We start from the raw sequence: 16,635 nt of genomic DNA on the forward strand, positions 1-16,635 counted from the left end.
CATGTCAAAAGGCATCTTCAGAGTTGTTGCCTGATGAAATATTCGTGTTCAGGATCAATAGGGGTTAACTGAGCCTGACCTGATAACGAACTGCAGGGTGAATGTGATGCAGTATGCTGAAACAACAATGCATTTTTGCGTTCATGTGCATCACCCAATATGCATCACATTCAGTCAAGTTTGCGCTGCAATGTTTGAAGTCGAATCAGCCTTTTTCTGTCCGGCACACATTTATTTTACTGTCTATGCATAAATCAGGTTCAACTATCATAACTCAAATCTGTGCAGCGCTGCGGCATGATGAATTCAGCCGCAAAGTGCTCTGGGTATTGCAGTTGTTCTGCACACGTGGGACATCAGAACGGAAGTTCCTACTTCGTTGGCTATCAACTGTTTCAAACCGAAGAAGTATCAAAATGGCTGGGATCGAGTTGCTCTCGGACCAGGGATATCGACTGGATGGAAGGAAAGCTACCGAGCTTCGCAAAGTACAAGCCCAAATGGGCGTCTTCGGTCAGGCAGATGGGTCTGCTTATTTAGAGCAAGGAAACACTAAAGTACTGGCTGTCGTGTATGGCCCTCACGAGGTAAGTGATGCTAGTTTTCTTATGGCCACAGTTCCAGTGAATCCTCCGCAGTGTGCTCCCTAAACGCCGTAATGCATAGTTGCCACTGTACAAGTTTCAGGGGGCATGCTATTGTTATTTTCTTCCCCTTGTTTGCATGGCCATGTGTCAGGATGATCAAACGGTGAAAGAGTGCGGTTCATAGTAATCAGTAACTCAAGTCAAGTTTATAGTTATCACAGCTGTGAACTGGTACTTTTTATTATTGTATTTTGCCATACATTGATAGACCATCCGCGATTCATCACAACATGCACTTTATTGCCAAAAGTGGGTCACCTGCCTTGATGATATTTTCCATTTGTGAACTGATATTGGCACATGAAGGCACCCTTATATTAGACATTCTCTGAAGGCACCATCTGTACAGGCCAGTCAAGTTCATCCACGCCAAACATCCATGTCTATATGGACCTTGCTTGGTGCACTGATAGGCCTACACAGTCATGTTGGAACAGGAAGTGACCATCCCCAAACTGTTCACCAAAGTTGGGAGCATGGAATTGTCCAAAATCTCTTGGTTAATGTTGAAGCACTCAGAGTTACTTTCACTGTCTGGAACTAAGAGGCCAAGCCCAGCTCGGGGCCCCCTCCTGTTCCAGCACAAAGCACACAAAGTCCATAAAGGCATGGATGACAGAGTTTGGTGTGGATGAACTTGACTGGCACAGAGTCCTGACGTCAACCCAATAGAACACCTTTGAGATGAGTTAGAGCGCAGCCTGAGAGCCAGTCTCCTTGCCCAACATCAGTGTGTGACCTCACAAATGCGCTTCTGGAAGAATGCTCCAAAAATCCCTTAAACACACTCCTAAACCTTGTGGAAAGCCTTCCTTAGAAGAGCTGAAGCTGTTATAGCTGCAAAAGGTGGACTGACGTCATATTAAACCCTATGGATTAATAGGAGATAAGGCTATGTGCCTGAAACTTATATGGGGGTCAAGGATGTGGGAAAAATAGGATAGGATGTGCCTGAAACTTATATGGGGGTCAAGGCAGGTGACCCAATACTTTTGGCAATATAGTATACAAAAAGTACATCCAAATAGACAAAATTGATGCTTGTACAAAAGTGCCAAGAGTTTTTGCACTACATCAATTGGTTATCCATTTACAGCATCAGCATGTTTTAGTACAAATATTTAAATGACTCTGTGATCGGAATAAATTACCTGAATTGTCAGGACTTTTCTTTCATGCCCTCTTAGTCAGACAGCGATTGGACCTTCAATACTTAAAGATTCATCAAACAGTTGAAGGGCAGGGGAATTATGGGAGGCTATGGACTGTGTGTATATAATTGCACCTGCTTTTATATATGGATTGCAGGCAGGTTTTGTATATCATGGCTTAGTAGGTCATCCAGATAATAGCTCTATTATTGCCTAAGTACCACAAATGTCTATTTTTAAATAATATAAGGCTTATTTATCATTGATTGTTGTCCTCCAGTTTGTAAATATCCTGCTGAATATTTTAGGTACGAGGTGGTCGAACCAAGATCCAGCATGACCGGGCGGTCATTAACTGCCAGTATAGTATGGCCACCTTCAGCACAGCAGAGAGAAAGAGACGGCCACACGGAGATCGCAAGTCCAGTGAGATGAGCCTTCATCTGAAACAGACTTTTGAGGCTGCCGTGCTCACCCAACTGTATCCCCGCTCCCAGATTGACATCTACGTCAAGGTAACGATTGCTGGTGCCAGATGGGAGAACTCAGACAGTACATTACTTTCTGTGATGTGTTTTCCATGACCTGGTAATATATCGGTTAGCCCTAGAGGGCCAGCGTAGCTTCCACCCTCTGAACTTTGTGCTCTGTCCCAACAGATCTTACAGTCAGACGGAGGGAACTACAGTGCCTGTGTGAATGCTGCAACCCTGGCAGTCATCGATGCAGGCATCCCCATGCGCGACTACGTCTGTGCCTGCACAGCTGGATTTGTCGACGACACGCCACTGGCTGACTTGTGCCACGCCGAAGAAAGTGGAGGGGGCACGTCCCTGGCCGTGGCGTTTCTACCGCGGGGTGGGCAGATTGCTCTGCTGCAGATGGACGCTCGGCTCCACCAGGACCACCTGGACACGCTGATGGAGGCAGCCATGACCGCTTGCAAAGGGGTTAGCAAAGTGCTGGATGAGGTGGTGAGGCAGCACCTGCAAGAAACCTCTGTCCTGACTGGTGAGTGAGGAGGACTATGATGAAGACTGGAAGTGGACTTGAATGGACTTGACAGTGGAAGAATTCTTTATTTGCTGGTTTTTACGTTCTACAAAATTTTTTTTTTTTTCTTGTGTTTTGCAGTTGTGTTGTAACTGATTTAATAAATCATTGTTTGTCCGTTTATTTATGAAGTGGTGTCCCAAGTAATTCTTACCAAAATAAACATTATTTCTGTGTCTAATGGAAATAGAGTGGGTAAACCGAGTCCGATCTGCCGGCGATTGGATTTCTCCCTGCAGCTGAGGCTGGAAACCTTTCCATGTTTTCTGAAACTGGTTTATCCACCAGGCGTTGGTCGGATTGGTTGAAGGACTATCCAAGCGTACAGAGTCATGATTTGAATTATGCCAATTTATCACACCTCTTGTGCAGTAGAAATACAGTACCGACTTCCAGAGTAATGTTCAATCTCAAAAGATGGAGCTTAGTCGGGTCTTGATGGAAGTGGAGGACAAGGGGAACAGAACAGTAAGTGAATATACATCCTGGCCAGTAGGGGGAGACGAAGTAAAATGGTGTCCTTGGTAAAAGGGCTTGTCCGCTGAATGATTGTACCGGGGAGAAACAAGGAAATGCTTAGCTAGCTTTGACATCTCCTGCCGCCTTGTTGCAAGTGGAAAAGGTACGTGTGAAATGCGCAATTTCTTTTCATTTTTGGCTCTGGCAATGAGTGTAATCATAGATTTGTAGCTGCTTAAGTAATGAAAATGTGCTTGCATAATGTGCTTGAAAGTTCTCCTAGCTTTTTATGCTATAACGATAAATTGGGGCAGAGACATCAGTGAATGGAGTGGTGTTTCTCCCTCAACATACAAAGACAATGTAGTCATAAAATCGTTTAAAGTGTTGCATTTATGCTTTGGACTGTTCGCATGTCAATTCAGAAACAGGTCATCATAGTGCATGATTTTATTTTATGGGATGAGGTGGTGTCTAATCACCCAGCAGACACGGATGTATTTAGACTACACGCTTACTGTCTCTTGTAGTCGATGGTTAACAGCGTTAAGGTGAGCACATTTTGAAATATGGCATTCATGGCACTTGTCAGACAGGGTACCACAGGACGTCATGGGGCTGTTATCGGACCCAAACCGCAGGAGAGCTCTGACCAACCTTCTGACCCGGCTAAACGCACCTATTTGGTATATTTTTGTTTTCTTAATTACCCTATGTTGGGTAGACAGTACAAACAACATATAGAAATATGTATATCTCTATGTTGAATATAGATACAAGATTTAAATACTTCTATTATTAATGACCGTTTCATCTTACTGTCTCTTGTATGTCCTGGGATGATGTGTCCTGTAGTGTGATTTGCTACCTGGCTGGTGTGGCTTGGTTCATGGGCCTTGCCTTTGAGCCCTTTACACTGCGAACTTACATGTCAGAAAATGCCATGGGTTCCACTATGGTGGAGGAGAGGTTCCCCTCCGGGGAGAGGGCTCTTGCCACAGGAAGGGAGTTTGGCGCTCACAAGAGGAAGGTTGGGTAAGTCGAGTTACCACATGGATGAGCACCCAGTGGCAATGATGGGGTTTGCGCTTGAGCCCAGTCAAATCGAGACAAATCAAAAGATAAAGTGTTGTTCTATTCTTTTAAACAGAGCATTCTTACTTTGTTTTTTAGTATAACACATTCTTGTCTAGATCCTATCTGTTTTTTCTCTCCATCTTCCTCTCATTCAATTAATGAAATGTCTGTGTGCAGTGGAATGCCTGTGGATTGGCTGGTGAAAACCATGCAAGCGCGTGGCCTGGAGGTCTACACCCAGCGGTTCTCTCGCACCCTGCCTTTCCCCGATGAGAACAAAGAGAGATACGTAAGTGTGCCCTTCAATGGATTCAGTTGGACAAACACCAAGAGTGTCACCCTGAATGATTTCTCCTGTATGTATTCACGCGCTGCAGATGGTGCACGGTACCAATGTCTATGGCATCCTACGCGCCCCCCGAGCGCCACGCACTGAAGCTCTGGTGCTCACCGCTCCCTGCAGCGAGGGCAACAGCAACAACCAGGCAGTGGGGCTCCTGCTTGGCCTGGCACAGTACTTCAGGAGTGAGTCGTGGTTATCCTAGCCTCCAAGTGTGCACACCATCATTGCTTTATCGTTGACTGCTTTACTGATGATACTGGCTTGGGCAAACATACAAAAATACCCATAAGCCATCACATACACTGTCTGTTTTAATGTCATCATAAATGTTGAATGTGGTTTTCATACTATTTGCTATGCTTGTCCTAATCCCAGATCAGGTCTATTGGGCTAAAGACATCATATTCCTTGTGAATGAACATGACCTTATCGGCATGCAGTCCTGGCTGGAGGGCTACCATCACACCAATATTACAGGTACATGCAATATTATCACAGGTCAATCCCATGTACTATATTGACTATGCTCAATGTTAATTAGGCCATAACTCACAGACACAGGCATTCCTCGCATATTAATGACCCCCCCCCCCCCCCCCCCCGTCCCTCAGGCATGGACTATACTCCCCTGCAGGGCCGAGGAGGCTCTATCCAGGCAGCCCTGTCTCTGGAGCTCAGCTCAGATGTCATCACCAGCTTAGACCTGGTTCTGGAGGGTCTCAACGGCCAGCTCCCCAACCTGGACCTGGCCAACCTCTTCTATGCCTTCTGTCAGAAGATAGACATCCTCTGTACCATTCAGGGCAAGGTAGGCTAGTCAGACTCACTTAAGGGAAATTTGAGATCAAGGTTCTACAACGTGTTGAGCACGTTTTTTTTTTGTATGTACAAATATGAATGTGCAATTCATAATTCATTGCAATGTCATCATAATGTTATATTTTAGTTATAAATGTGCAATTAGAGAACCCAAAATGTTGGGGGGGGGGGCGTGTATGTCAGTGATGCAGCATATTTCTTCTGGGAAAAGGATTGCTCTGAGCATGTGTAAAGGCTGTGTGTGTGTGTGTGCGTGTGTGTGTCCACACAGCTCCAGAGGAGTGACTGGGACACCCCGTCGGGCTACACGCACGCGGCCCAGACCATGATGCTGATGGTGATGAAACAGGCCAGCGGACGCTCCTGGGGGGACCACGGCCTCTTCCTGCGCTACCACATCGAGGCCGCCACCATCAAGGGCGTCAACAGCTTCCGCCAGTACAAGACCGATGCGACCACCATCGGCAGGTGATTGACAGTCATGCACTATTTATATTGGTTATTAAAAAAGGCCACATTTTGAGAAAATATTCAAAATATGTGTAGCAGGTGTTTATTCTCTCGCCTTCAAGGTGTTTCTCAAATGTGTGTGCTTAGTTCGTGGATTCACACGTCAATTCACACCTGTGTGTGTGTGTGTGTGTGTGTGTGTGTGTGTTACTCCTAGGCTTCTGGAGGGCATGTTCAGGAAGTTGAACAACCTCCTGGAGCGTCTCCACCAGTCCTACTTCTTCTACCTGATGCCATCCCTCTCCCACTTCGTCTCCATTGGCTACTACATGCCAGCGTTTGGCTTGCTGGCTGTGATCCTTCTCCTCCGAGTATCCTCGCCTAACGCGTTTGAGTGAAACACTGACTCTGTAGAGATATAACTTCAAAGAAATATGTTTTATATTATTCTGCTTATTATATGTTGCAAGTCCTCCCAATCTGAGATCACTGGATCATTGTGTAATTGCATAGTAATTGTAAAGAGGACAATTATTTGCATTTCTTGTATCTGTCCCATATGGGTGTTTGTCTGTTAAAACCTTGACCCCAGCATAGGCATTGGACCTGTGGGTGCAGCTGGGGACTCCACCTCCAACAGAGGATGGAGTAGAAGACGAGGAGCCTGTAAGTATGACGAGCATCAATGATTGAATATGACACATTTTAACTTTATCTTTTATTTATTTTTTTTGATTTTATCCATAGTTATTCGTTTTCAATAGAAATGTCAGTCTTGATGAAAAATATGAATATTATACATACACAACATTTCTATTTCTCTCCCTCCCTTGCTGCTTTATCTTGTACTCCCTTCTTCTCTCCCTTCCTCTGGTCCCGCCCCCCCCCCCCCCCCCTCTCCCTCCCCCTCAGGCTTCCAGCCCTAGTGCGCTGTCCATCCTGACCCCAGTGGTCATCAGCCACATGACGGGCGTGGCTCTGTACACCCTGCCCATCCTCTCTCAGGAGATGGCGGTGGAGCACTTCCCCGTGTCCGAGACGGAGGCGGTGGTCCTCACGGCCATCGCCATCTACACAGCCGGCCTGGCCCTGCCCCACAACACACACAAGTACAGTACAGTACACACACACACACACACACAGACACACACACACACACACACACACACTCTCTCTCTTGCTGTTCCTCATTCTCCATGTAACGTTCTCACTCTGTCTGATACACACGTACGGCGTCATCACTAAACCCTCTGTCCCTCTCCTCCTGCTAGGTTCCTGGCGGGGGAGGGCACAGAGACGGGCTGGAAGGTGCTGAAGCTGGTGGCCCTGTTGTACCTGGCTGTGCTGCTGGGCTGCACCGCCCTCATCAACTTCTCCCTGGGCTTCATCCTGGCTCTCTTCCTGGTGCCCATCGCTGCCTTCGTCACACCCCACGTGCCCAAGTAACTGCCCTTCTCTCCTCAGTTTCCCCACTACTTTTGTCTTGATATCTGCAGATACACAATCAGCTGCCGATTCAGTGGCAGCAGCAGCAGCACCATAAAGCATGAATGATTCTGTACATTCTGTATTGACAGTAACATCATTTGTTTCTCTCTCTCTCTCTCTCTCTCTCTCAGGGTGCTAAGTGCAACCATCATGATTCTCCTGAGCCCCGGGTTCACACTGCTCTATTGCGTATTTGTCTACCAAGAGCTCCAGGAGGTGCCGGTCTCCCTGGCTGACGGCTGGATGCTCTTCCTGTCCGTCATCTCGCAGGGCATCCTGGACCACAGCCTGTACGGCTCGCTGGTCTACCCTCTGCTGGCTCTGTTTGTCTACCCCTGCTGGCTGCTCTTCTGGAACATTCTCTTCTGGAAGTGAAGGAGTCATGTCTGAGCAGCGACCAGAGTACTGCTTGGTCCAGGGTCAGCATCCCTCACCCCCGACCCTCCCAAGTGCCATCACAGGCTTTAACAGATGAGATTGAGAGATGAGAGACTGATCTCAGGTCTGTGCTGTGGACTACCAGCTATCCTGGTTAAAAAGGGAAGAAGGTATCCTGGCTAAAAGGGCAGGAGGGTAAAGGGAAGAGGGAATTCTCAAAGGTGTTGTTGACACTAGATGGGAATGGGAACGGGAATGGGAATGGAATGCACTGATTGGGTTAAGTTATTTTTTTGTCCTTGTTTTTAAACTTTGAACTCAAGGTTAAGGTTTGTGGAAGTATATCTGTATGCATGAATATGGTGCCTGAGTGGGAGTAGGAGAGAAAACACTTGAGTGTTGAGGTGCACTGGAAAACCGTCTCTTTTTGTTAATTATGTATGTTTATGTTGCTTCTGTATTTAAAACAATGTTTTTATATAGTGTGCCTGATCCATGCCCTAAAACCTTTTCACCTCAAGAGCTTAATACTACTAATAAAAGCGCCTTTTTCCAAATATTTCATTTATTTACTTCTTATGTCCAAATATTTCATTTATTTACTTCTTATGTCTTAGTCCAGTTTAGGGCTGCAGCAATTTATCTATGAAATGAATCTGGGTACGGTAATCGAACATCAGATAAATAGATAGACAGATACTTTATTGATCACCTCACCATCCACTAGATGCCTGTGCCTTGAATACACTGTAAAAAGAAAAAAGATGGTCTCTGTGGACAGCCCAGGCTCCAAAAACGGCAACAAAACTGTTCCAGCAAATCACCAACGACATGCCCGTTTAGGAGAGCTTCAATTGCATGGGAGGGAGAGGGAGGGAGTAGGGAGTAGGGAGTTTTGTTAGAGCGTCAACAGAAGTGACTTTACCCAGCATCGCTTAGAGTACCTTTAAGGTGCAGTCCTAGTCCAGTTCAATGGCATCTAAACAATTATGAGGCATTTTTGGCCCGTGTACTTTTTGATGTAATTTATTCATTTACATTATCACCATAAAGCATGTTTTAGGTTATTCATTAGGACAGATTTGGATTTACATTTGTTTTTACAGTCTCGCAATTAGTTCACATTCACAACTTAAATAATTTGCAATATAAAAATAAAACCACTTACAAACACAACTATGTATATTACCTCGGTCAATCAGGCATAGCCCCTGCATGTGTTTTAAAATGAGTCTGAACCTAACCACAAATGAAAATCACAAGGCGTTTGAGAGGTTACCCTCCTCAACACTTGTTCACAGTTTATCGTTTAAAAGAGAGGAGGGGGAGACAGAGAGCAGAATTGGACTGCAGTAGAGCATGCTACACAGCACGGCCCTGACAAAATAAACAAAACACCTCTGGCCGTGAGATGAGTCCTCGGAAACCAAGGCATATAAAAGGAGTGGGAGAGCCAAGGTTGATGTTATGAGTGGGTGACGTTATGCTACCTTATGAGGGGCCTTGCTGAAGACACGCAGGGCCTTCATTTAAATGCTGGGCAAAACGTCATAGTCAGTCTACGAGTGAAGCTCTCGTGCAAGAACTAAAGCTATCGTGGGGCTCGTGACTGTTTTTAGCTGACCCTCCGATGCTTGTGCTTAGGGTCTTGCTCATGATAACAGATTTTCAAATAGATTTCGATTCACTATTTTAATTAGCTTTAGTTAGATCATTTGCCCGGCATTTAAATTAGGGCGCACAGTGCCAGATGGCTGCCATCTCGGGGGAAGGGGGACCTGATGCACTAATATGGACTTCCTGACCTACGCAGTGGCGTTCTGGTGGGATGGCCTATGGCTGGGCTGGGACAGAATTAATCCACGTAGAAAGTTTGGGGAGGGGGGAGGGGGGGGGGTAACTTGTGCTACCCTTTATCTGTGCTTGAGTCTGACTCCACTCGGACATTCTTCAAAGTTCTCGGCAGGCGTAACCTCTTTTAGTTCTATTATGTGTTTGAGTAAAAACATTTGGCAAGTCAGAGATGTGTTGTAGTAAGTTGTGATTTATGGGGAGGTTTCCACCACTGGAAGTAGTTGTGTTTCAGATGGCATTGCTGGATGTCCCACTGCTCCCCTGATCGACTCGTCTTCCTCTCTCCTTCAAATGGAAGAAAAATGGGGGGAGGGGGGGATGAATTCCTCTAGCTTACTATGTCAAGTCCATGGTGTCTTGTGGTAATGTATCCTGAGCTTGATTACCTCATTACATTGCACACTGCACCTTTCCACAGAGTGTCAGAAGAATGTTCTGTGCCGTTATCATTCAAAAGATGGCCTCTCCTTCAACAGCACCTTGTTTATTGCCTGTGTGCTGCACCTCGCTTCTTTGCACCAACTGATCTCTTTCTGGCCTTTTTTCTGTGTCCTGTCTAATTTCAAATGATACATATTCTTGCCATGTTTCTGTGCAGTACATACACTGATCTATGTCATCACAGATCCCTACAGTCAAACCTCTCCTCTATATTGTGCAATCACAATAGGCTATATGCACGGAAGGCTGTTCAGGAGTTCATTTGTTTCTGGTGGAGCGTTAAGCTGTGTTGCAACTGCATCTTCTGTTATATTTAGCTGCTTACTCCAACTCCACTCCTACACTGAAGATATGATTGCCCCAATAATAACAATTTTAACACACGCAAAATGCTTTCACATTGTAACATGCTGATTCTCTAGACACAACAACCAAGCTGCTTCGTGTAGACAGTAATAGGGCTCGGGCACACGCCTTACATTCTAGGAATAAAGCCGCCATGTTGGTAGCGCACCGAACGTAATATCCATTCATTCAGATGCAGAAGACAAGCAGAAGTATAGCATTAGCGATTCTTTTCCTCTTGCGATCGTGGGTTGCGCTGTTACACCCCACTACACAGCAACATACGACCAAGAAGGCAAAAACTAAGTAACAGGAACACGCTAATAGGTGGAAGTAAATCCATAGTAATCCATAGTAAACTAAGGAGTGAGGCTGCCAATATGGCTGTGCCCGCAAAGTTTTCACGTCATGATCCCGAGCCCTGTTACATTAACAATAGCGGCAGGTTCAAACACACCTGGCTCCACCAGAAACAAATAGCCTCTTGTGCTTAACTTACACTTAACTTTTAATTAATTTGTCAAACCCTGCCTGTTCATAAAACAACCCTATGTCCCTTGGGTGGAGGAGGGAGAGCTGCAGGTGGAGGTTCAGAATCACCACTGGCCCAAATAGTCATGGTGTGTAGAGGTGTCCAGTGTCAGGGCACCGATCTCTCACCTGCTGGATGCGGTCCTGCTGGTGTGACTCCGGTCGCGCCGTGCTACAGATCTCACAGCCGGGACGATTAGCTTTGTTGATGAACGTGCAGGATGGACACGGCCAGCCAGCCTGAATTGGAGAGACAAACACACATGCACGAGACGCAAGGGGGGATGAACAGAGGCAGACATTGCTGGTTCCAAAGAGTAAAAGGCCTAGGCTGGATGAACCCTGCCTGAACTTCTGGGGAATATGAATTTCGCCCGGCAGCTCAGGCTGGATACCAGCAGATCTATTTTCGCCGTTTACTGCCAGAATCTTTGGCTCCAATCAGAAACGGCCATACTCTAGTCCTGGCACGCTATTGGCCGGTGACACGCCGAAAACTAAACTTAAGCGACGCGAAGTGCAGTAGAAACAAAGCGCAGCCTCGCCAGACTAATGTTCAATCTTAAAAGATTGAGTTTAGTATGGTAAAAAACAGACTATAAAAGTCCTGCCATATATTCGTTCTACTTGTGCACTTAACACAGGTGATATCACCAATTATCTGATCAGCTAATAGGGCTCGGGATCATGACCTGAAAACTTCGCGGACACAGCCATATTGGCAGCCTCACTCCTTAGTTTACTATGAGGCGTGTTTCCACTACCCTGGTTCTGGGACTTTTTTTGGGGCAAGGTACTTTTGACTGGGCCGGGACTGGCCTGGCCCTCTCAGGCGTTGTGTCTCCATTACTATGGATTTACTCCCACCTATTAGTGTGTTCCTATTACTTAGTTTTTGCCTTCTTGGTCGTATGTTGCTGTGTAGTGGGGTGAATTGCTAATACTATATTTCTGCTTCTTGTCTGCATCTGAATGAATGGATATTACGTTCGGTGCGCTACCAACATGACGGCTATATTCCTAGAATGCAAGGCGTGTGCCCGAGCCCTATTAGGATGAGCTGGTTTCCAAAATGGTTGGATCAAATACTTGGCAATACTTTTACTTTCTGAACCGAGGATGTCCGCCTCTGGTGGCTACAGTCCACATTGATTGAACTAACGGAATTATATTCATCTTTTGCTGAGACAGTGAAATGCTCCTTATGTACTGTACCTGAGTGTTGTTGACCTTGACGTTGGGCCCACCCAGCTGCAGTGAGTCAAGATTCACCATGTCTACTATGTTGGGCTTCTCTGCTGCACCGCTGTCTTCTCACCACACAACACAGGAATGTGACACACACAAAAAAAACACACACACACACAAAAAAAAAAAAACACAGGAAAAAAATATGATACAGGTCTATGAAACTTAAAATGGCATGCTTGGAAAAACAGTTACTGTGAAACTCTCTCTGTGTGTTCATTATAATGTAATAGCATCCCTGCTGAAAAAACCAGCACTAGCTGGTTTTAGCTGGTTTTAGCTGGTCTTTGCCCAAAACACAGTTCTTATTGCTGGTCTTGCTGGTGTAGCTGGTTAGGCCACCAGCTAGACATGCTGGCGTGACCATCTGAGGAAGCTGGTCGTGCTGGTGTGACCAGCCTGTCGTTTGGGATACAGCTGGTTTAAGATGGTCATGCTGGTGACCAGCCTGTCCAGCTTGACAAAGATGGTCAAGCTGGTTTTCTAGAATGACCAACATAAGCTGGCGTGGCCAGTAAAAACCAGCAATGTAGACCAGCAACACCAACTAAAATGACCAGCTTAAGGTGGTACGACAATCAAAACCAGCTGAATTACCATCATAAGCTGGGTAAACCAGCTGAAGGTGTGTTTTCGCGAGAGTTTTGCTGGTCTAGCTGGTCAACCATCATAGGGTGGTCAAATAAGCTGGTTAACAAGCTGGTCAACCAGCAAACCACCTTTAGCTGGTCAGGCTGGTTTTTTCAGCAGGGATGTGTACATGCATGTGTGTGTGTTTGCACATGAATGTGTGTCTCTGTGTATAGATGTGTTTGTGTGTATGTGTGTGTGTGTGTGTTAGCATTGGCACGTGAATGGTTGTCTGTGTATACATTTTAGTGCATGCGTGTGCGTGCGTGTGTGTGTGTGTGTGTGTGTGTGTGTATAGGCACGTGTGTGAGTGTGTGTGCATAGACATGTATGTGTGTCTCTGTGTATGCATGTGTAATAGTGTGTGTGTGTATACATGTGTAATAGTGTGTGCGTGTGCATATAGGCACATGTGTGTGTGTCTGTATTTATACATGTGTACCGTAATACCGTGTGCATGTGTGTATATGTCCGTGCGTGTGTGTGTCTATGTGAGGTGCTCACTCGTGCTGCTGTGGCTGAGTCTGGATGGCAGGGTGCTGTAGCCCCTCCAGTCATGAGAGGCGGGTCCATTGGCGGGTGGAGTGGGGGCAAGGATAGGGGTGGAGGTGGCGCCAGGGGCCGGGTTTGGGGCACTGCTGGGCATGAGGAGGGCACTCTCCTGGTCCTGCTGGCACAGCTGGCGACTCAGGCGAGCCTGGCGGGCAGACAGCAGGTACAGGAAGGCCGTGTCGCCATGCCGAGCCACCCCGTAAGATGCCAGCGAGCGTGCGTCAGTACACAGGCACTGACCGATGACCCAGCGCTGCACCCGTGGGTGAAACCCATACTCCAAAAAAATCTATAACATGGAAAGACATCAATGAACACCTTAGTTCATCTGTCTTGAATTCAATTAACTGATCAATCTAATTCAAACCCAACAAATCTATCCTTCTTATAAGACACTATTAATCCTACGCCTGCAACATCGATTCAGTAGGCGTTCTTGTTCATTATGTCCCATAGTTCACCGCAATCTTGGTACAATTTTTCAGTTACAGATATCTCACCTGCTGTTTGAGAGAGGAGACAGTCATGTGTGGCATGACTTTAACTGTGACACAACAGGAAGAAGAGGCATCCTCCACTACCACAGCAAGACTGTAACACACATCAACAAAGTCATCAGTCAGTGATAGTAATTGTATGATACAGCATATTGTACAGTTACTATATATGATATACATGTATGTAGTCACTGATATAGTATCTACATATCTCCAATGCAACTCTCAATACTGACTATTTTCTCAGAATATGTATGTTTCATTATAAAAATGCACTATGAATCTACTAATCTGATAAATACCAGTGATAGGGAAGTAAAGTACGCACTACAGAGGTATTATTATAGACCAAGAGAGATGGAGGAAGTACCGGTCCCATTCATATGAATGGCAAATACTAGCCTAGATAATTCAGCCAAAAATAAGCTCAGTGGGCTGCAGTCATCTTTAAAAATGGCGTCCAACATGTGCTCACTTCCTTCCACATGTTCTCCATCAAGTCAATTAGGTGGTAATATAACTGATGGCCACAAATTATGCTGTCCATTTAGCAGAAAGTTGATAGCTCATCTAAAAGTCCACATAGACAACATATATGACAACATATATTTGTGACACCTTCTTGAAGTGTTGTGCGCCTAATTCAATGAAACACTCATGAAGGAAGTTGACTGCTTGATAACCCTGTTGAAATGCTCTTGAAGGCTGTTCTGTTAGTGATGTTTTTGCCCACATAGGTTGATTGTTAAAATTTTGTTTTGACTGTAAATAGACACGATTGTATTTTCACAGCTACAATAGAACTCTAACACTAGGAAATGAACATCTCTCCTGTGTACATTCGAAATCTACGAGTGATGTGACAGAATGGTGAATGGTTAATGCTAGTTGGCTAATCATCACAATCCTGACCCCTGCAATCATGTTGAAAGAGTTTGTGGCACAGCTTCACTCCAAATGAGAATATTACAGTGTGGGTGCAGTATGTCACAGATCCAGTTAAGCCTGGCAGTCTGCACTAACTTGATATCTTCATCCTCGTAGTTCTTCTGTGAGGGCTGGATGCTGAGAGACAACTGCTGCTGGGCCAGGGCTGTGGCATGTTGCATGGCAGAACTGGTATCTCCTGCCTCTATGGCTTTGGCTAACTCTATACACAGCTCCTCTGGGGAGAGACAAAGACAAAAAGGACAATAATCATAACAACAATGTCAAGGACTATACCATCTGGAGCTGAGGAATCCATTTAGATAGCAGGCAAAATGTGTTCAGATGTTTTCACACAAGTCTGAGGGCTAAGTCAAAACCGGTTTTGTGAATTACATATGCAGGAATGAGTTCTGGCACACTCACCTTTGGGTGCTAATTCTGTCAAACCCTGTTGTTCAGTAGGTTCAATACTCTTCTGTCCTTCTTCCACTGGATTCTGGGAGATATTTGCCACTGAAAGGTATACCAAAAGATAAAGACAATGAGGGAGAGGGAGGTTGAAACAGCAATGTTCATGACCAAAGGGTCTCCACTGAGTATCACTGATTGACAGTAGTCAACTAGGGACCACCCAGGGAAAGGTGTGGATGAGAAGGATGTTTCAAGTGGATGAGATAAAGAAATTTTCACACTGACCTCTTTGTGCCTCCCTCAGTGATGACATCACCACAGTCGCCCATTCCTGGGCCTCCTGCTCACTGCGAAATTTGAAGCTGAGGCAGTCATGGGGGGGTGTGGTCAGTCGAAGTTCATGGCAGCGCGGGGATTTAATCTCATATTTCACTGTCCGTAGATCAAACTCAGCTAAAAACTAAATGGGAGAAACAGATTTCATGTGACACCAGAAAAAACATTATTTTCGTCTTAAAATATTTGCAGGGGAAATGGACAATTAAAAGAGCAATACAATAAACCACAAAACATAAAGCAATAACAAGATATTCTGGAGGTATAATTAGTCAAAAGGCATTATCATAAAGACACCACATACCCATAAAGGCTAAGCTCCTCATTGAAACTGATCAGCTCATATCACACTGTCATGACCTTACCACACTGCGACCAGAACTGCAGACATCCCTAAGGGCTAATCGAAACTCTCCAGCCCGGTTCGGGTCCATGCTTAGTTGAAGACGAAGTGTGTCATCCCCTGCTCCAGGAAGACAGAGCGGCCGGAGTCCAGAATGGCACACCGATACTCGTACAGACATGAGTACTGTATTGCAGGTGGATTGCAGTGCTCCCAGGACTAAGGATTGAGCAGGAGGCGGCATCTGAGCCCACCCGCCGGAGCTCAAAGCCATGTTGTGTAATGTCTATGTAACTACGGGTGTAATAAGTACTGCCACAAAAGCCAAATTCATTACGTTGTCATCTCACCTCACGACTGACTGGCTTTTAGCTGGCAATGCAACCCACTGAAAGAAAACGAAAACAGGAAGCCTGTCCGACGATTATTTACTTCCCCCTGCACAAAGAGCTACAACTGTTCCATGTCTACGTATCGCAAAAATAAATATGACTTTTTAACGGTTACAACTGAGGCGCTACCTAATTGTTGATGACTTCTAGAAGCATTGCTTGTTGTTTAAATTTCTTTCCGTTTTCATCCTGATGGTCGAAGTTAAAATGAGTGCTGAACAACCCACATGATCCCGGAAACAGCTGTCGAAATAACTCAA

At 45.5% G+C, this 16,635-nt stretch overlaps 3 protein-coding genes across 5 annotated transcripts; 2 read left to right on the forward strand and 1 right to left on the reverse strand.

The window, feature by feature from the left end:
- The first annotated feature begins 364 nt into the window (after positions 1-364).
- On the forward strand, positions 365-2,960 carry exosc4 (exosome component 4). Its single transcript, XM_062557019.1, has 3 exons — positions 365-587; positions 2,107-2,313; positions 2,458-2,960. Exons 1-3 carry the CDS (start codon positions 417-419, stop codon positions 2,815-2,817), a joined length of 738 nt encoding a protein of 245 aa, XP_062413003.1. The 5' UTR covers positions 365-416; the 3' UTR covers positions 2,818-2,960.
- Positions 2,961-3,406: 446 nt separating this feature from the next.
- On the forward strand, positions 3,407-8,424 carry gpaa1 (glycosylphosphatidylinositol anchor attachment 1). 2 transcript variants are annotated; one of them, XM_062530417.1, is made up of 13 exons: positions 3,407-3,473; positions 3,907-3,996; positions 4,166-4,345; positions 4,565-4,676; positions 4,765-4,912; positions 5,106-5,207; positions 5,342-5,538; positions 5,821-6,017; positions 6,217-6,370; positions 6,597-6,665; positions 6,912-7,108; positions 7,271-7,441; positions 7,619-8,424. In XM_062530417.1, exons 2-13 carry the CDS (start codon positions 3,923-3,925, stop codon positions 7,860-7,862), a joined length of 1,845 nt encoding a protein of 614 aa, XP_062386401.1. In that variant the 5' UTR covers positions 3,407-3,473; positions 3,907-3,922; the 3' UTR covers positions 7,863-8,424. The 2 variants fall into 2 exon arrangements, with proteins under 2 accessions (XP_062386401.1, XP_062386400.1); XM_062530416.1 differs by having other exon boundaries at positions 3,412-3,473; positions 3,903-3,996.
- Positions 8,425-8,875: 451 nt separating this feature from the next.
- On the reverse strand, positions 8,876-16,623 carry LOC134074224 (ranBP-type and C3HC4-type zinc finger-containing protein 1-like). Of its 2 annotated transcripts, none has more exons than XM_062530419.1 (9): positions 16,006-16,623; positions 15,590-15,764; positions 15,317-15,406; positions 14,987-15,128; positions 13,967-14,057; positions 13,419-13,755; positions 12,252-12,349; positions 11,166-11,276; positions 8,876-10,004 (listed from the first exon to the last, which is right to left on the reverse strand). In XM_062530419.1, the coding sequence occupies exons 1-9, from the start codon at positions 16,255-16,257 to the stop codon at positions 9,948-9,950; spliced, it is 1,353 nt and encodes a 450-aa protein (XP_062386403.1). In that variant the 5' UTR covers positions 16,258-16,623; the 3' UTR covers positions 8,876-9,947. The 2 variants fall into 2 exon arrangements, with proteins under 2 accessions (XP_062386403.1, XP_062386404.1); XM_062530420.1 differs by having other exon boundaries at positions 12,252-12,346; positions 16,006-16,618.
- Between the last annotated feature and the right edge of the window lie 12 nt (positions 16,624-16,635).

The sequence above is a fragment of the Sardina pilchardus genome, chromosome 2, assembly GCF_963854185.1.
Source record: "Sardina pilchardus chromosome 2, fSarPil1.1, whole genome shotgun sequence".
Lineage (NCBI taxonomy): Eukaryota > Metazoa > Chordata > Actinopteri > Clupeiformes > Clupeidae > Sardina > Sardina pilchardus.

What these genes read in the sequence shown, in the direction of transcription:
- gpaa1 (XM_062530417.1), top strand. Translation starts at nt 3,923, where the DNA reads ATGGGGCTGTTATCGGACCCAAACCGCAGGAGAGCTCTGACCAACCTT. An exon ending in TCTGTACCATTCAGGGCAAG is followed by an intron (nt 5,539 to 5,820) that starts GTAGGCTAGTCA and finishes GTGTCCACACAG; the next exon opens with CTCCAGAGGAGTGACTGGGA. An exon ending in CTGCCCCACAACACACACAA is followed by an intron (nt 7,109 to 7,270) that starts GTACAGTACAGT and finishes TCCTCCTGCTAG; the next exon opens with GTTCCTGGCGGGGGAGGGCA.
- exosc4 (XM_062557019.1), top strand. Translation starts at nt 417, where the DNA reads ATGGCTGGGATCGAGTTGCTCTCGGACCAGGGATATCGACTGGATGGA. An exon ending in TCGTGTATGGCCCTCACGAG is followed by an intron (nt 588 to 2,106) that starts GTAAGTGATGCT and finishes TGAATATTTTAG; the next exon opens with GTACGAGGTGGTCGAACCAA. An exon ending in AGATTGACATCTACGTCAAG is followed by an intron (nt 2,314 to 2,457) that starts GTAACGATTGCT and finishes CTGTCCCAACAG; the next exon opens with ATCTTACAGTCAGACGGAGG.
- LOC134074224 (XM_062530419.1), bottom strand. Translation starts at nt 16,257, where the DNA reads ATGGCTTTGAGCTCCGGCGGGTGGGCTCAGATGCCGCCTCCTGCTCAA. An exon ending in GCAGTTCTGGTCGCAGTGTG is followed by an intron (nt 15,765 to 16,005) that starts GTAAGGTCATGA and finishes TCTCCCATTTAG; the next exon opens with TTTTTAGCTGAGTTTGATCT. An exon ending in TCTCCTCTCTCAAACAGCAG is followed by an intron (nt 13,756 to 13,966) that starts GTGAGATATCTG and finishes TCCATGTTATAG; the next exon opens with ATTTTTTTGGAGTATGGGTT.